The sequence below is a fragment of the Diadema antillarum genome, unplaced genomic scaffold (genome assembly GCF_040938485.1).
Source record: "Diadema antillarum isolate AM-2024a unplaced genomic scaffold, OU_Dant_1.0 scf00000032, whole genome shotgun sequence".
Lineage (NCBI taxonomy): Eukaryota > Metazoa > Echinodermata > Echinoidea > Diadematoida > Diadematidae > Diadema > Diadema antillarum.
The window spans coordinates 3,197,445-3,214,021 of NW_027270921.1; the positions used below are offsets into that span (position 1 = coordinate 3,197,445).

Consider the following 16,577-nt stretch of genomic DNA (forward strand, 5'->3'; position numbering starts at 1 on the left):
TGCCTATACTGTATACACCATCCGCCTTCTGATCCAGAGTCACTTTGCGTCGATACGAAAACATAGATGCTACTAGCAAAATCATTGAATTCTACAAGGATTCATACATGAATGATAAACGATATATTTTTGTTGCATATAACATATAACATACGCTCACATTAACACACAACGCACACGCACCCAGAAATCCAGCATGACTTACAGTCAAACGCACTGGGTGATTGTATATAATCAATCTATAGCGTTGCGATTGAATAATTAATCTATAAATATTTCTTTTATTGTTAATACCTCTATATACTATTTTCCTAATTCCTACTCTGCACGTAAAACTCAACGTGGATATTGCACTTAACATGTTCCAATCCTTACTTAACGTTTTAAAGCATTTGCACACACTTTGCCCCAATACGCTACTCATTCCAGACTGATACAGACTGCGCCCACCAATTAACTGAAAAGGCAAAACATAATAAATTGATTGCAGTAAAAAGACGATCCATCAACCGTATTTGATTTGTTTTTCTTGGAAGTATGTACACAATGCATATACTGCGAATAACTCATGATGCATACAGATTTATATAAGCATAACACATGTTTTAAGGTTATGAGTCACATAGCACTGCAAGAATAAAACAATATACATACTATAAACAACATCGCAATAAACGTTTCGAACATAGTATAAGCTTTCATTAGCCTGCTGTTAGGGAATTTCTTTCTCCGTATACGGTCCATCAACATAATATGAAAAAACAAACAAACAAACAAAAATTCTTACATTTACGAATGTATGTCTAGAAATCAAACACTTAATAGACGTGCCATCGGGCAGTATCACAAGAAAAGATATGTAAATTAAAATATACAATTTCTTGATGTAATCAATCCAACTTAATGTACTAGTATTTAATGAAAAAAAAATCAAAATTAATACAAATACAAATCGTAAATATTTTGCATATAGCGGAATGATTGAACCAATGTCTCCGCGCAGCTCTTACACAAGGTTATGTGGAAATTCAAACTTAAAAACATCCGTTGTCATACATACATCCACAAGTCTTGAAGTATGATGATCTTATACACATAATGTAAAATCCTCATTCCAGTAACAGTCTTTCAAAACTGTCAAGCTTGCGAGCACAATTAAAAAATGATATGTAAATGAAATGACGTTGTCTCTGATTATAATGCAACACAGTACATTTCTGAACACGTTGCTAAACCTACGAGAAGTGCAAAATGAAACAACGGGCCTGCAGTTCGTTTTCTCCGATAATGCTTGAACAGGTAAAAAAAAAAAGAAATCCTTTTATGTCAAACTACTTACAACAATCTGTGCATGCTAAATGTACGTACATGAATGTTTACAGAGACCTGCACAAACCCTAGAGCATCCTCCGTAACAGCATTGTGAAAACGTCGGTGTGTAAGAAATACTACATAATTATATAGAATTGTATGTACAACGGTTCCACTATTAAATGGCGAAACAACCTGGTATGACCTTCCTTAAAACGCTATCATGCAGTCTACATTAATAAGTCATTCCCTATGGTCCCCGATAAGAATGTTCATCGTGATTTTACCACCTTCATACACATTCAGAATCACCTTCTAAAACAGACTGTCAAGGAAAGTTTACTATAGCCTTTTTCAAAGATATCATCGAGTTAGGTACCTAGACTCTATTTTGTTCTGTTGTTTCAGTCATTGTCGCTGTCAGTATCTATCACATACTCATATCACACTATCCAATACGATTTCACACGCTTAAGTTATAACTTTACATAAACGACATCCAATAGAATGTTTCGACGTAGTACTAGTATAAAAAAGTTTTCAAATCTATTGCATGTATACAATAACATTGTATGTTATGTAAGTAAATACTGTCGATGAAAAAAACAACAACATTATAAATGCATGTTTACTTGACACAAGGTAAAATGTCAAATAGAGGGAAAGAGAAGAAAACAAGTGAGAAAACTTTGATGAGAAAATGTTAATTTTTGCTGCTCCTCTCTCATGCGAACGACTAGCGCTGAATAGCATGATAACACGCTCAACTCTTGCTGCATCGACAAAGCGAAAAATTCCAATTCGCTGTTCCTCCGCACCATAATGCATCGCGATAGTTTGCTTTCTAAAAGCTTCCGGATAACATAACATTATCGTCCATTGATATCAATCCGGTGACTGAAGGACTAACGTAATTGACACGTCTGCCTCCGTTTCAGTGCTTGGTGGCGTTTCCATTTGGTAACTCTTCCTCATTACTCTTCCTGTATCAAAGAAGGTGAGAGAAAGTTCTGTAAATGAACATTTTATTATGTAGCAGCATTCACTAATTCCTAATTCACTTAACCTTGTAATTACAAAAAATCTGCCGTCATACGGCTGCTAAATGTCAAGACAATTTGTGAATAGTTCCCAGTCAATACCCCAAACATTATAGGATGAAACTCAAATGTGTATGTGGATCGAGGGATCGAATGCAGCAATTTATAGTAGAGCACATCCGTGAAGTTGGAGGAAAAAACCGACAATCCGTTCAAAAGTAATGAATCTTTAAAGTTCTGGTGCTTCCATCGCTTGATGAGAAGACTACTACATTTGCGACGTCACGAAAGTCCAACGATACAAAAGAGATATCTCCTTGAGCGGTGAATGTTTGCGAACCAATAATTAAGCTAGTGTAGTTTTGTTTACTCTTTACAACAATGTAATTCTATTTTGGTTTGGTAGGGGTCGTAAACTGTTGCAGTCAAATTCGCAAACAGTTCTTATTGTCTTAAATACTTTTTCTTGTCGCAAAGCAATTTTGAACATGTCCAAAATTTCTTCTGCTACTATCCTTTCTCTTCCCTCAACTTCCTATTCAGATGTCTCCTTCTATACCCCTCGTACTCGTCCTGTCTGGTTCCCGTGAAATCATTTTTGGCTTCGAAATATACTGGAAGTTATTCCTCTTGTGCATGTGTGTGCGTGTGTGTGTGTGTAGATATTACAGATATTGATTAATTTGATCAAGTTGACCATGATAGTTTTTTTTTTCTCAAAGAGTTATGCTGAATTTGATATAATTTTTGTATATAAGGTATGCTCTGCAAAAAAAAAAAAAAAAAAAAGGTACGTGAAAAAAGGTGATTCAGCAACACACATTTTTGTGTAATGAGGCAGATGTGGATTGGCTTGATTACGTTGATCAAGATAGATTTTTCTGAGAGTCATGCGGAATTTCATGTCATTTCTTTTGTATAAACATGGTATGATTTGAACAAAAAACTCCAAGATAAATTGTACTGTATGTTGGAAAAATGATTTAGCAGCACAAGAGAGAAGAATACAGTTGTTTATTTTTTGTTCATATCAATTTCGTTGTTAACATGGACCTGATATCGAATGAAATTCACATAAAGAATATCATAAAACAAAAAAGTGTGTGTGTGTGTTTGTTTGTTCCTTCAGTTAGAAATAAAGAGAAATACAAGATCACTCCAAGGTCGTTATACCAGTCAAGCAAACTGTTTATTGAAAACAGTCTCCCCCACCAAAGATGTTCTTTGATACGTGTAATTCTATTTATTGCTTTAAGTACCCCTATTTATATCTTTGTAAGAACGATGTTGTTCAGTTGTCATAATGATTTCATTTGTAATTGTACAATTGGAAAAATAAAACAAACTGAAATTGAAACTGAAACATCTTCCTCCGATCTGCTGCTGACTTCAATTCAATTAATCTTAGCTCTTCTTGAGGTTGAGCGTTGTTGAGTTGTCAAAATGATTTCATTTGTACAGTTTGGAGAAATGAAACAAACAGAAATTGAAACTGAAACATCTTCCTCCGATCTGCTGCTGACTTCAATTCATTTAATCTTAGCTCTTTTTGAGGTTGCAGCATGCAAACATTAGAAATCTTTGTCATTATATTTCCAGTTAAGTGATGATATGAAATTATAATGCTCGATCGGACGCCAATCTGGTAAGACAAGACAAGAGACCGCAGTTTTCACAAATAATCGATTTCGCTGACCATTGCCATCATACTGCTATAACAAAAACACTTCACTTGCATGATAAACAGCGTGGAGCAAAATCTAATCCTAATGAGCAGTTTTGGCCCGAAATTTACTTGTAAAAAAAAGGTAACAGTCTACAAAACGATGCATCTATTTACTTGACAACATGCATATACCGACTTACAAATGCGTATGGATACCAGTGTTGATTTTGTGTGTACAGATATGCACTTGTTAAGAAAGCAAAAATTAGTATTGTACTTTAACAACACCAGTATAATTCCAGTAATCATTCATGAAATCGTACTTCTGCAGGCTTCCATGAAAACTTCAATATCTTTGCATATCTGAAGATTAAAGAGACTATGAAAATTTCCCTGATTCCGAAAGCAGTCTTGCCCATATTGAGATGCATGTAAAGCACAATGCTCTGTAGAATCTCCCTGACTTTAATGTGTGAATGTTGGCAGCCCAGAAAATGTTGTCATGTAAAATTAATATTGTGCCACAAGGTGAATAACCAGCGCAAAGAAAATCAGAATTTCGAAGTTTACAAATTAATGTACACGTACATATTTCAGAACGTTACTAAAGGCTATTCCTCATTATGATAACAATGTTATTTGACTTGAAGGGTCAAAGGCTGTTCTTGATGACGAGGTTTTCGTAATGTGCAATGTTTCCTCTTTTAGATGACGAATACTGTCAGGTAACTGTTGACGTACCCCATACTCTCGTCGAGGATTTACAACTATCCCTGCCATATTCCAGCTGTAGTGCCACCGTTTACGATGTAGGCCTATTAATATGGTATTTTGAAAATATATTCATTGCATGCCCTTTGGCAAAAGTGACATCAAACTCATGAACATGATGTGGAACGAACGTTACCAACCAGACCAACAGAATCACGTTGTACCGCGTAACCAGACAATAGGAAGCTTTAGATCTGCGACGCGGACGTTAAGAGAGAGAGAGAGAGAGAGAGAGAGAGAGAAGAAAAAAAAACCCTGTTCTGCGCATGCGCAAGACCGCTTATCAAAATGTCGCGTTTTTGCGACGGTTGTCGGTCAATTTAGCATCCGCTCATTTTCATGACGTAGAGAGCAACTTGATGCCATTATGACGTCAGCTAGCTGTTTTGATTAGGAGAAATTTCACACACCACGAACAAGAAGTAGGGGCGCTATTTTACTTTATATACGCTGCGTCTTCACGGAATCTAAAGCTACTTTGCAACACGACGCAGGGAGAGAGGAAAACGGTCAACGCAACCGTCTTAGCGTTCGCGTCGCAGATCAAAAGCTATCTACATAACATTGTCACAATCACTTGTTTTCAAAGACGTGTGCTTTCGACACACTCCGTGTGGTGCGTACATCGTTCTTTGTGGGCGACAGTGGCAAGGTGCGGAACATCTGAAAGTGTTCAGTACAGTGTATTTTAAGGAATCTTCCTCCAGCATTGTGTACCATGACTAAGTCAAGCGGTTGAATTATCAATCAACTCTTTATAAAGAACTGTGATTTCAAAAACTCTATAATTTCACAGCTTCAATGTTGATAGGACAGGCAGTGTGTGACAAAATTAATGTAACAAGTGCGCAGTTAGAAAACGAGATCTACACGCATAAAAACAAATATGAATTACTGTATAATATTCATGAAGCTGCCATTATTTGGGGCATGGTCTGTTATTCTGAAGGTTCGTTATTCCGAAACACACGAATTCCGTGTACGTAGACATTCGTTATTACCACTGTCCAGAATAAAAAACCCTTTTTTCATTTTCGGATTGATAATCCAAAAATGAAAAGGGGTTCCTTTATCCGAGCATTGGTGACGTGTGATATTCCGAATGTTAATTAGTCCGGAAATGAAATAAGGCTCGTTATTCCGAAGGTTCATAAACCGAAAATGAAAACGGTTTGTTATTCCGAAGGTTTGTTAATCCAAAAATGAAAAAAAAAAAAAGCTCTGTGCGTACTTAAACGAAACTTCAGAATCATGAACCTTATTTCGTTTTCCAATTAACGAACCATTGGAATAAGACCCTTAGGTCCTATTTTATTACTTTCGGATTGACGAACCTTCGGAACAGCGAATTTCTAGAGTAAGGAACCTCCAGGATAACGAACAAGAACTACTATTGTAAACGATGGGGCCGATTTAAAATGGTTATGCATGCAATTCATCCTGAACAGCGCAACTAGTCACGTTCAAAGATACAGCAACCCGTCCTCCTCATGACAATAGGGAGCTTTAGATTTTGACGCGCGGACGTTTGAGCCGACGCTTGCGCTGGACGTTCTCCTCTCCCTGCGTCGTGTGGAAAGGTAGCTTTAGATTACGCTGGGACGCAACGTATAAAAAATAAAATCGCGCCCCCATATGATCAGTGCATGAAGAAGCTCTCTACGTCGCAAACTGTGCGGACGTGAAAATAGCCCAGTACGCGTAGTAAACAACTCAGGCGACGCAAGCTAAAAATAGATTGACTTTAGTTGATATTCAACTATGGACCATGTATTTTCATTACATGCTATTCTTGATTTTTATTTACAGAGAAGGAAAAGGGTGTATACAGCTTTTGTTGATTACAAAAAAGCATTCGATTTGGTTGACAGATCTTCACTGTGGTTGAAATTGTTTGACCATGGAATTAATGGTAAATTACTTCGGGTCGTTAAGGATATCTATAGAAAGTCAAAATCCTGCGTTTTTTATAACAATTCTAAATCAGATTTTTTTAAGAGTAACATAGGTGTAAAACAAGGTGAGAATTTATCACCAATATTATTTTCGTTGTATTTAAACGATTTTTCGTCATTTCTGTCTCAGAGATACCCTGGCCTGGATTTTCTTTCGTCAGGTATCAATGAAACGTGTTCTACCGAAGAAGTGAATATGTTTGTTGATTTATTCACATTACTATATGCAGATGATACGATTGTGTTGGCTGAAAATGCTGAGGAACTCCAGTTAGCTCTTGATGCTTTATTTGATTATTGCCAATTGTGGCATCTGACCGTTAATACTGCTAAGACTAAGATAGTTATTTTTTCCCGTGGAAAAGTTAGAACAGCTCCTACCTTTCTTTTCGGAGATGACAAAATTTGTGTCTGCGATGATTATGTTTACTTAGGAACGACGTTCAATTATAATAATAATTTTAAGAAAGCTATAAACAAACAAGTAACCCAAGCCAAAAGAGCGTTGTATTCTATGAAAAGTAAAATTTTACCTCTCCTCCTTCCAATCGACGTAAAACTAGAGCTATTTGAACGTTTGATCATGCCTATTTTGCTTTACGGCAGTGAAATTTGGGGTTTTGAAGACCTCGCCCAAATTGAAACTTTCTTTTGTAGATATTGTAAGGAACTTCTTGGATTACATAAGCGAACTCCGAATTGTATGGTTTACGGAGAAATAGGTAAAGATAGATTACAAAAAACAGTGACCCTTCGGATGTTAATGTTTTGGTTTAAACTTGTTAACAGTAATATGTCAAAGATAGCGCATATTTTGTATAATTTTCAATATGTTTTATCGGCGAGGCAAGAAAATTCGATGACATGGGTAATTAGGATAAAAGAAATATTTAACAACTTAGGTCTAACTGCAATTTGGAACAGCCAAGCAGCACATCTCACTTTAGCTGGCTTCAAAAGTTTAGTTAGTACCAGATTAAATGATATTTATAAACAAGAGTGGCATAGTAATGTAGACAAAAATTCTCAATGTTTAAATTATCGAATTTTTAAGCAGGATCTTCATTTTGAGAAGTATTTTCGACACCTTAATGATTCACAGGCAAAAATTTTATGTAAATTCCGTTGCGCTAATCATAAACTGCCAATTGTTTCTGGAAGATACAATCAGATTCCAAGAAACGAAAGATTTTGTACCCATTGTAATGAAGAGAAAATTGGTGATGAATTTCACTACCTTTTTCAGTGTAGACTCTTTAATGAACAACGAAAGAAATACTTAAAAAAATATTACTGGAAATACCCCAACACTATGAAGATGGGTCAATTATTTAATTGTCAAAAGAAAACAGTCCTTTCCAATTTATCCAAGTTTTGTAATTATATAATGACACATGTTTAGATTATTAGTATTTTTTATCCTTTTTGCAAATACTACATGCCTTTTTTACAGGCTGTGCCTTCTTTACAATTGATTTGTAACTTATTTGTCTTTTCATTCTCTCCTCCTTTTTTCTTCCCCTCTCTACTTCTTCTTCTTCTCGTCCATATTTCCTTCCTTCTTGTTCACTTAGCGTATGAATTCATTTCCATATGTCTTTGTGTGTTTTCTTTTTTTCTGTTTTTTTTTCTTTTTTTCCTGAACCAAAAGTCACTCGTATATCCTTTGTTAATTCACCAGTCTTGTGTCCTTCTCACTCTCCCTCTTCACCTCCATATATCCCTTCTTTCTCTCTCCTCTCTCTCTCTCGTCATATTTCCCTTTCTTTGTTTTTTTTTCACTATATATCGTGTATATATTGTATATTTCTGTACATTTTTTTTCTTTTCATCAATCGCATTTCATTCTTATTTTGTTTGTTATAGTTGTTTTGTACATTTTTCAGAGTTATTTGCAATTATTATTTATTGATATTATAATGTGCTATATGTTTTTCATTGGACTCCGATACCCAGAGTTTGGGTTGTGAGTAAATAAACTTTCAACTTTCAACTTTCAACTTTCAAACTTTCAACTTTCAACGCGCGCTACTGCGCAAGCTCAGAACATGTTTTTTTCCTTTGAACGTCCGCGCGTCTAAAATCTAAAGCTCCCTAATGATAATGTGCAAATGAATAAATGCACAGATATTGAATAACTAACAATGAATAATACATTAACACAGACATTCTTAAATCATTACATATAACTTGGGATGCCAATATCAATCAATTCTCACCTCGTTTTTTCTTCAGCTTCCGCCATCATTCTCAGGTTCGTCAGTTCCTCATCCGACATCAGCACCGTGGCCGTGATAGATCTCCGCGTCGTCCTCCGCCCCTTCGCCGTCTCCGCACTCTGAGCCGACAGGCCTCCGGCATTTTCCTTGGATATATAGAAATCGTACGTCCATGGCATGTTTAATCTTAAATCGATTTTCTTTCATTCCTTTTTTTTTTCAACGTGGCACAGTAGTACAACACAAGCGGTGCGCTGGAATTCGTGCAGTCGCAGTCAAGTTCGCACCACACAACACAATGGCGACGATTTTCGCACCTGAAGACGCGTGTCTCTCACTCTTCATCCAACACACTAAGAGGCCATGCATCGAACGAAGAGAAGATCTTTGTGAGCACAGATAAAAGGTTGCCAATTTGCACGAGCGAAAAAAATTGCAGAGAGTGAGCAGGTGAAGTGTAGAGTTTTTCTTTGTCAAGAATTGTAGGCGCGACAAGAAAAAAAAAAAGGAAAGACGGCGTGTTGGTATTATAAACATGCAAGAAATCAGCAGCTATTCTGCCCTTTTTTTCCTGCATAAAGTGCCTTCTCTAAATCACTATCATACAATCTACGCTTTGAAAGTTAAGAACAAAAATGCAAGTTAAATGCACGTATAAATACCTCTTGGCAGCTACTGAGTAGGGACAGGAGAGAGGAGTATATGCGAGCATGCTAGTATTTTGTTTGTTTGACGGAAAAAAAAGATTGGAAAAGAAAAACAGGAACATAATTAGAAATTAATGACAAAGTAACCATAACAAGATGCATTAGTTCTCAAACCATACAGAGATAGTTTAAAAGAAATAAGGTAATTATATGCAAGGCTACAGAGGTGCGCATATTCCTTACTACGATACATACCGATAGCATAAAGGTAATTAATCATTCGAGTTCATCTACAAAAGGTTAGAGTCACTGAGCCTTCTGTCCTACAGGTAAGAAACATAGATACATTCATGCCGAAAAAGTCGATTTCTTGTGTTAGTAAGACATCGTTCTAGACATGCTGCATTGTTTGAAAAATATATCACGCCATAACGTCAGTTTGAAGGCTTGTAGTGACTCAAGGTGAAACAAGATTTCCCCAAAACTACAAACGGAAAAAAGGAATCTAAGTTGAGCGAAATTAGGTAAGAGATGCAAGAGCACTTGGTATAGGAAAATAGTTGCTTTTGTGGTGGCAAATCAAACGACGTACATAATTATCGTTACACTCAATTTGCACTAATTTTAAAAGTTTGCATACGGAATGATACTAACCAATAGGTCAGTAACGGAAAAAGTTAGTAAATTACTACATGCACTATTTTGCTTTCTGCAGATTGCAACAACATGTTCAAGGGTGTCTATTGTGCCATGCCCAATTACATGCATGCATTTTACTGTCATGTGATTGGTCGAGTAAAGTGGTGTCGCCACCTTGCAGTCTGACTTTCAAAAGGACAGTTTTTTTTTTTAAATTGCATGTACAGCGTATACACACGAAGACTTCCTTCGCCACTTCTTTGTTTATGTTCTTAAAAAGTCGTTTGATATGACAACAACAACGAGGTAATTTCTTCAGGGTGCAATTGAAAAGAAGCTTTTTTCTAGATTCGTCTACAACTACATTGTAATCAGATTAGAAATCACATGATCATTCGAATCCAAACAAACCACGAATACTGCTTGGTGAATCAACACGTCTTCCTGCTATACCGTCCGTCAACAGAAAATGCTTGGACCACTTAATAATGTCACGAAAATCATGCTTAACAAAGACATCAAAATGGTGTGACTGGAATCAGTGTTTCCGTGGAAATGAATGGAAGTGATGAACAGTTTGGGATGCTCGTTTTGTGATGGATTTGATATGAGGTACAAGGAGCATGCAAAACCAAACTCTGATTCTCTTATCGTCTACTTTCTTGACATTTTAAGCAAATATTCGTTAGGATTTTTGATCAGTGACAAAAAGTGTTCAGCACGAAACTAACTATTTCTTTTTTTGTGTGTGTGAATGCTATTTTATAGGTTTGATGCATTTTCTAAAAAAAAACGGACAAAAATGTTTTCAATTTTTTGTCTCCGATTCACCCAGGCTGGTGCCGTGGTTTGCCCTGGTCGTTACATAATTTGTTAGCATTCTCAACAGAGCAATATGTCATTTTCACAGGCATTCCACAAACATTCCATAACAATGATCATCTACACGGCCGAAACAAACTGCAGGACAAGTCGAAGTGGCTTCAGCACAGCGAGCCTTCCCCCAGACTTGGACTGACATCGATTGACACTGTCTATCAACGCTCATGCATCGGCATTCAATACACTTTGCATTTTGTTTTTGCTTTTTTCCCCTCATCTCTACGAAAACTTCGTGCAACTTAGGACATGATTATTTCTTCAGTTAAAATTTCATATACGATATATTATAATATATGATATTATAAACTCCATTTACAATGCCTCCCGTTAAGAAGGTGAAGTTCTATGATACATATAGCATACAGGTGTCTTGTGCTCCTATGATTCCGGTAGCAATGGTTGCTTAAAAGGCTAAACCAGTACAGATATTCTAAGCACCGTGACACAACGACAACATGCAATAGAAATTTACAGACATCGTGAAGTTGATGTGATTTACAACATTAGTGGTATAGCACCACAGTTTGGCGCCTCCCGCGTCAAAAGGTTCAAATTCCATAATGTGATGTACAAGCTTTTCGAATTCATTTACATGGTCCATTCAATCAGACCATCAGTGATACGACAGTGCTTACTATTTATACATGAAAATAATAAGTTGATGCTGTAAAGACAACCACAGTATACACAACTATCACAAGTGTTAACAACTTGCAGGCAACTCGAGTCCAGTCATGCACAAGAGAGACAGCGATAGATAAGAGACGCCAGAGTTCATTCCGTTGTCGAGAGTCAGAAGAGAAGCACATCATTTCTATGTCTGTCATTTTTGCTTTGTTTTTGTGAGTCAGTGGAGGCGGCGAAATCTCTCTTTTTTGTCTACTTGGCCCCTCCTACCTTGTTCAGTGAGCGGACATCCTCAGTGCTCCGTGCCGCCAGCGACCCGTTGCCATTCTCCAACGGCTTGATGGCGGGCGTGAGCTTATTGCTACTTCCGGTGATGAGCACTTGAGCCCGCCTGGCGGCGCTCTGCATCTTCGTCTGGATTTCTGCCGTTCGAATGGTGACCCCGAAGATGTCCTCGTGGTAGCGGTTCGTGTCCTAGAGGAACAAGGGTGCATGTTGCGTAACATTGAATGTGAGTGCTTGTGATCAATCAGTATGGCAGCTGGATCAAACTATCGGCTTACGTTTTTAAATACTCGTTTGCTCCCTTCTACAAATGGCTAACAATAACGTTCATAAAGGGGAAAGATTTGATCATTGAACCATTTTTTTTTTCTGCTGGTGAACTCTTTCAAATAGGTCTCAATGTTTCCTTGAAAATGTAATTCATATGATAAAAGAAGCTGGGAAATCTTACTGTACAATTGTTTCCATAAAAATCTTGCAGGTGTTTCAAAAGGGATACACATTATGAAGTTTCAAATACAGTTGTCATTCACACAACTACCTCCTTTGTTTCGATTGGGAGTTCCTAAATCACCTTATTCTCTCGTATTCATAAAAGTACTTACAATAACTTACTTATATTCACTGATTACATGGTGAATAAGGTAATGCTATGAGGCAGGCATATTTCTTCGTTATTTCACTAAGTTAAGAAAACAAAGATTACATTGGCATTCATTCTGCTGCTCAAAATAATGGCAAAGAGAGACGTGTCCGACAACTGTGATTGAAATCGCTGGCGGCGAGGTGGCACAGTCGGTAACGTCTTTGCATTTCAATTCCACGGCTTGGGTTTGGGCGCGGGTTCGAACCCAACTGAGTCTTACTGATCAAGGGCAATGCTGTGTGTTATCATGCCATCCACTCTAGTAGAGGCAAAGCACCCTGTTCTTCGGATAGGACATGAAATGAAGGTTTTGTTTGTGAGAGAGACACAGCCCACGCACGTCAAAGATTCTGCTTCATCCATTCGTCGCAAAGACAAGTGTGCACTTAACAATGTTTAACCCAGTGAAATTATCCGCCAAAGTACTCACAACTCAACCCCACGGAAAACCAGCTTAGTGCAGCTTACTGTCGGCTATCCAGCCAGCTTGTCGTATGAAAAATAAAAACAAACAAACAAATCCTCACTAACAAAAATTTCCTGTTTTTGTCAATAGTAAATGGATAATGTTTTGTTGTGTACACGGCCTATCCGCTTCCAAGCTGGTGAGACTGCAGACATTAAAGTCTCTTTTACTGTGACGAATATTTGTGTGCAAGCATCAATCTATCATCAGTTGCATCTACCTTCATTTTGGCCACGAAGTCGTGTGCCTCCGACAGAGTCATTTTGCCCTGCTCAGCGAGGATGACCTCGAGCTTGGTGCCGACGTCGGCCGCCATCGAGACGTCGCCGCAGACGTAGAAGTGGCCCTCGTCCTTGCAGACGGTCTGGTAGACGAGTTTGCCGTTCTGGTGCATCATGTCCTGGACGTAGACCTGTCGAGATAAGGGCGTGGCGATATGGATATTGCAATACTATGCTTTCAGCCAATCAAATAACGATTTGCTGCGAGCGTTTATACCGTTACTGAGTTTACCGGTTGAAACATCCGAGACGAATGTAAGGTTTAATGTAGGTTTATCATATCATACACTGGACTTGGCACTTCAGTTAGCAGCTAGGCTACTGCATTTAGGAAATGTATTCATCGATTTATGTTCATAGGACAAGGAATTTCGACGGGTCATGGACAGACTGTGACCATGACGTCACCTTATGCTTTCTGTGTCGTCTGAATGCCAAATTAGAATGATTGATTCGTCTTCATTTTCTTAATATGGAAATTTGTCTTTTCAAACACACCACACACGTATTCTTGCCAGTAAATTTATGGGCATAACCCTTTTTGAAATGTTGATGTATGTTAACTGTCAGGCAACCCGGAATATCAGAATTGGAACTTGATAAACTAAAGATGTGTCAATTGTGATTTTCTTACAGTATGATCGATGAACATTGAATGATGCCAACTTCATCGGTTATCATTTATTACTTCCAGTATGATATGAGTGTTTGAAATAATAACACATCAGATCTCGGGGGTGTTGCAAGATGATCCAGGTTTAAACAGACTATCTTTTTTTTGGTAGAGGTCCACGCTACGCAATTATCGGTCATCACTGCAACAAAATAATTGCCATGCACAGGGTCAGCTACAACAAAGCGACTCCTTTTCACGCAGTGTGGGGAATTTGACGCAAATGTGCTTTACCTTCTTCTTGCTCGGTTCCCGCGAGTAGGCCGTCAGGTTGTGCGTGATGGCTCTCTCCTTGGCCGCTTGCGCCTTCTCGTCCTGGTAGATGTCGTCAACCCTTGACCCCCGGCAGCCAAAGATGAGAGTGATGTCGCCGAGGATCTTGCGCCCGTCTTCCGCTTCCGGCTTGGTGAAGCGGAGCTCGATCTGGCGCTGCTGCCAGAAGGAGCGGAAGGGTGCGATGCCGGTACCCGGCCCCACCATAATGAAAGGCCTGGCTCGGTCTTCGGGCATGTGGAAGGTCGGGGCCCTGGAGACATGGGAATACAAAGGAAAAGAAACATTGTCGCAGAATGTAGGTATAAGTGCAGGGTGCATAACTCATGAAGTGTTCAGCTCCAAGTACTCGCAACTGGACCCTATGGAAGCCTAGCTAGTGCAGCTGAATATGGGAGATACCCGGAAAATCCGATCAGGTGGAAAATGGAATCGAACAAATGTCATTAACAAGAACAGCAATGGCACAATTTTGCCTACATTGTATATAACACCCGTTGCAACGAGTTAAAAAGGCAAGCAGTAAAAATGCACGTCGTAGGCCTACAGTGTTCCAGTGATGCAGTGCGATAATTATTGGTGTTACAGGTATTTGTTTGTGAAAGAAGGGTACTTACTGTCTGATGAAGCAGGGAGCGACCTTGGTGATCGGCAGCTTGTTGAGCCAGGAGGAGCACACGCCACGATGCATAGGACCAGAGCTCCCTTTGGAAGTAAAAACAAAACAAAAGGTCATGGCTGACATATTCTCATCAACCTGGTTGAGTGAGAGTCCATACTCTTGCCAACATTTTTCACAATGCATATCTTCGTGCGGAGATAAGACGACTTCTTGAAACGCGCCTGTGCGCCTTCTTTCGGAATAGCTGATCGTTATATTGAATCATGCAGTCACTTATTGGAAACATACTCCAAAGCAATGATGAATAGATTTCAAAACAAATCACATCAGTTAAAGAACACCAAATGTAATTCATAGCTTCCCCAAATATATTACCTCCTGTCCCATTGTCGTTCCGTAGATATAATGATAAGAACGAATGAAAACACCATTGACAAACCTGCCCTCATTAGACGGATGCATCGGATGCCAACCTCCTTTTTCCCAACTCAATTACTAAAAAGTGCGACATGCAGATCCATCCACTGTCCAGGTTCCAGGTTCTTCAGCATTTCAAGTGCAAATAACCACAGAGAATTGTACATTTGTGTTGACACAATGGTTACTTTTGTCTGTTCCCTGTTCAAACACACACACACACACACACACACACACACACACATATATATATATATATATATATATATATATATATATACACACGCGCGCGCAAACACATACCGTACCCACACCCACACAAACGCACAAGTGGTAACATGAGGCAAAACCAGACACTGTCATCAAAACAGCAAAACTTCATGTTGCCGTTTTTGCTGTTGTTGTATTTCGTGGTCTTTTTTGTGGCTCGCCTGTATACGGTGATCAATACGAACCTCTGACTCGGTACTCGACCACGGCGACGGTGGCGTGGATCTCTCCCGGGTACATCTTGGGACTGGAGGAGATGGAGTAGTAACGCGGCTTTAGAATGGCCAGCTCTGTCATTAGGAAGCTGGGGCTGACCTTGACTGACGGGAACTCTTCGAAGACCTCGGGCAGGTTCGGGCTGCGATCGTACTTCCACACCTCGTAGTGGTTGCCTCCCTGTGGACAACACAGAATAATAGTGATAATTGATAATTAACTGTGCTTATAATATGGCGCATTACGCATAATGCTTTTTATTGTGTCATTCAATCGACAAATAGTAGGGTCTCCACAAGTGGTGAGTTTGTGCAGGTTACGTTTTCTGTAGTTACCCAGAACCAGAATGTAAAGTTCCATGACTTTTCTGACATTTTCGGATATCACCTGCAAGGTTAGTATAACTACTTCAGATACTTCACAAGAACTGGTTGCTCGAGACTCTATGTGTGAGAATGTTCACATGTTTTTAGAAGCCAAGACCGGATGTATTTGTTAAACGTTCAACAAGATGCTGATGTCATTGTAGGAAAAATCAAGGTAAGGCAAATCCACCGTCATGCAAGGCAGCAGTCTCCTGGTCGGGATTTGGAGGAATTTTTGTCATGAACAAGCATGTATTCCGAAAACTCGAGCACAGAATACCTTGCAGTGTGGTTCACTCTTTCCTT

At 38.7% G+C, this 16,577-nt stretch overlaps 1 protein-coding gene across 1 annotated transcript in view; it reads right to left on the minus strand.

Moving 5' to 3' along the window:
• Positions 1-1,730: 1,730 nt before the first annotated feature.
• The window catches only part of LOC139742035 (nitric oxide synthase, salivary gland-like), a 74,613-nt gene continuing 59,766 nt past the window's right edge, over positions 1,731-16,577 (minus strand). Inside the window, exons 20-27 of the mRNA XM_071652600.1 lie at positions 15,876-16,086; positions 14,999-15,086; positions 14,343-14,634; positions 13,375-13,566; positions 12,028-12,231; positions 9,625-9,675; positions 8,963-9,108; positions 1,731-2,294 (exon numbers count right to left, since the gene is read on the minus strand). Coding sequence (XP_071508701.1) covers positions 2,246-2,294; positions 8,963-9,108; positions 9,625-9,675; positions 12,028-12,231; positions 13,375-13,566; positions 14,343-14,634; positions 14,999-15,086; positions 15,876-16,086 — 1,233 coding nt within the window. The 3' untranslated portion in view covers positions 1,731-2,245. The remainder of the gene's footprint in view (positions 2,295-8,962; positions 9,109-9,624; positions 9,676-12,027; positions 12,232-13,374; positions 13,567-14,342; positions 14,635-14,998; positions 15,087-15,875; positions 16,087-16,577) is intronic.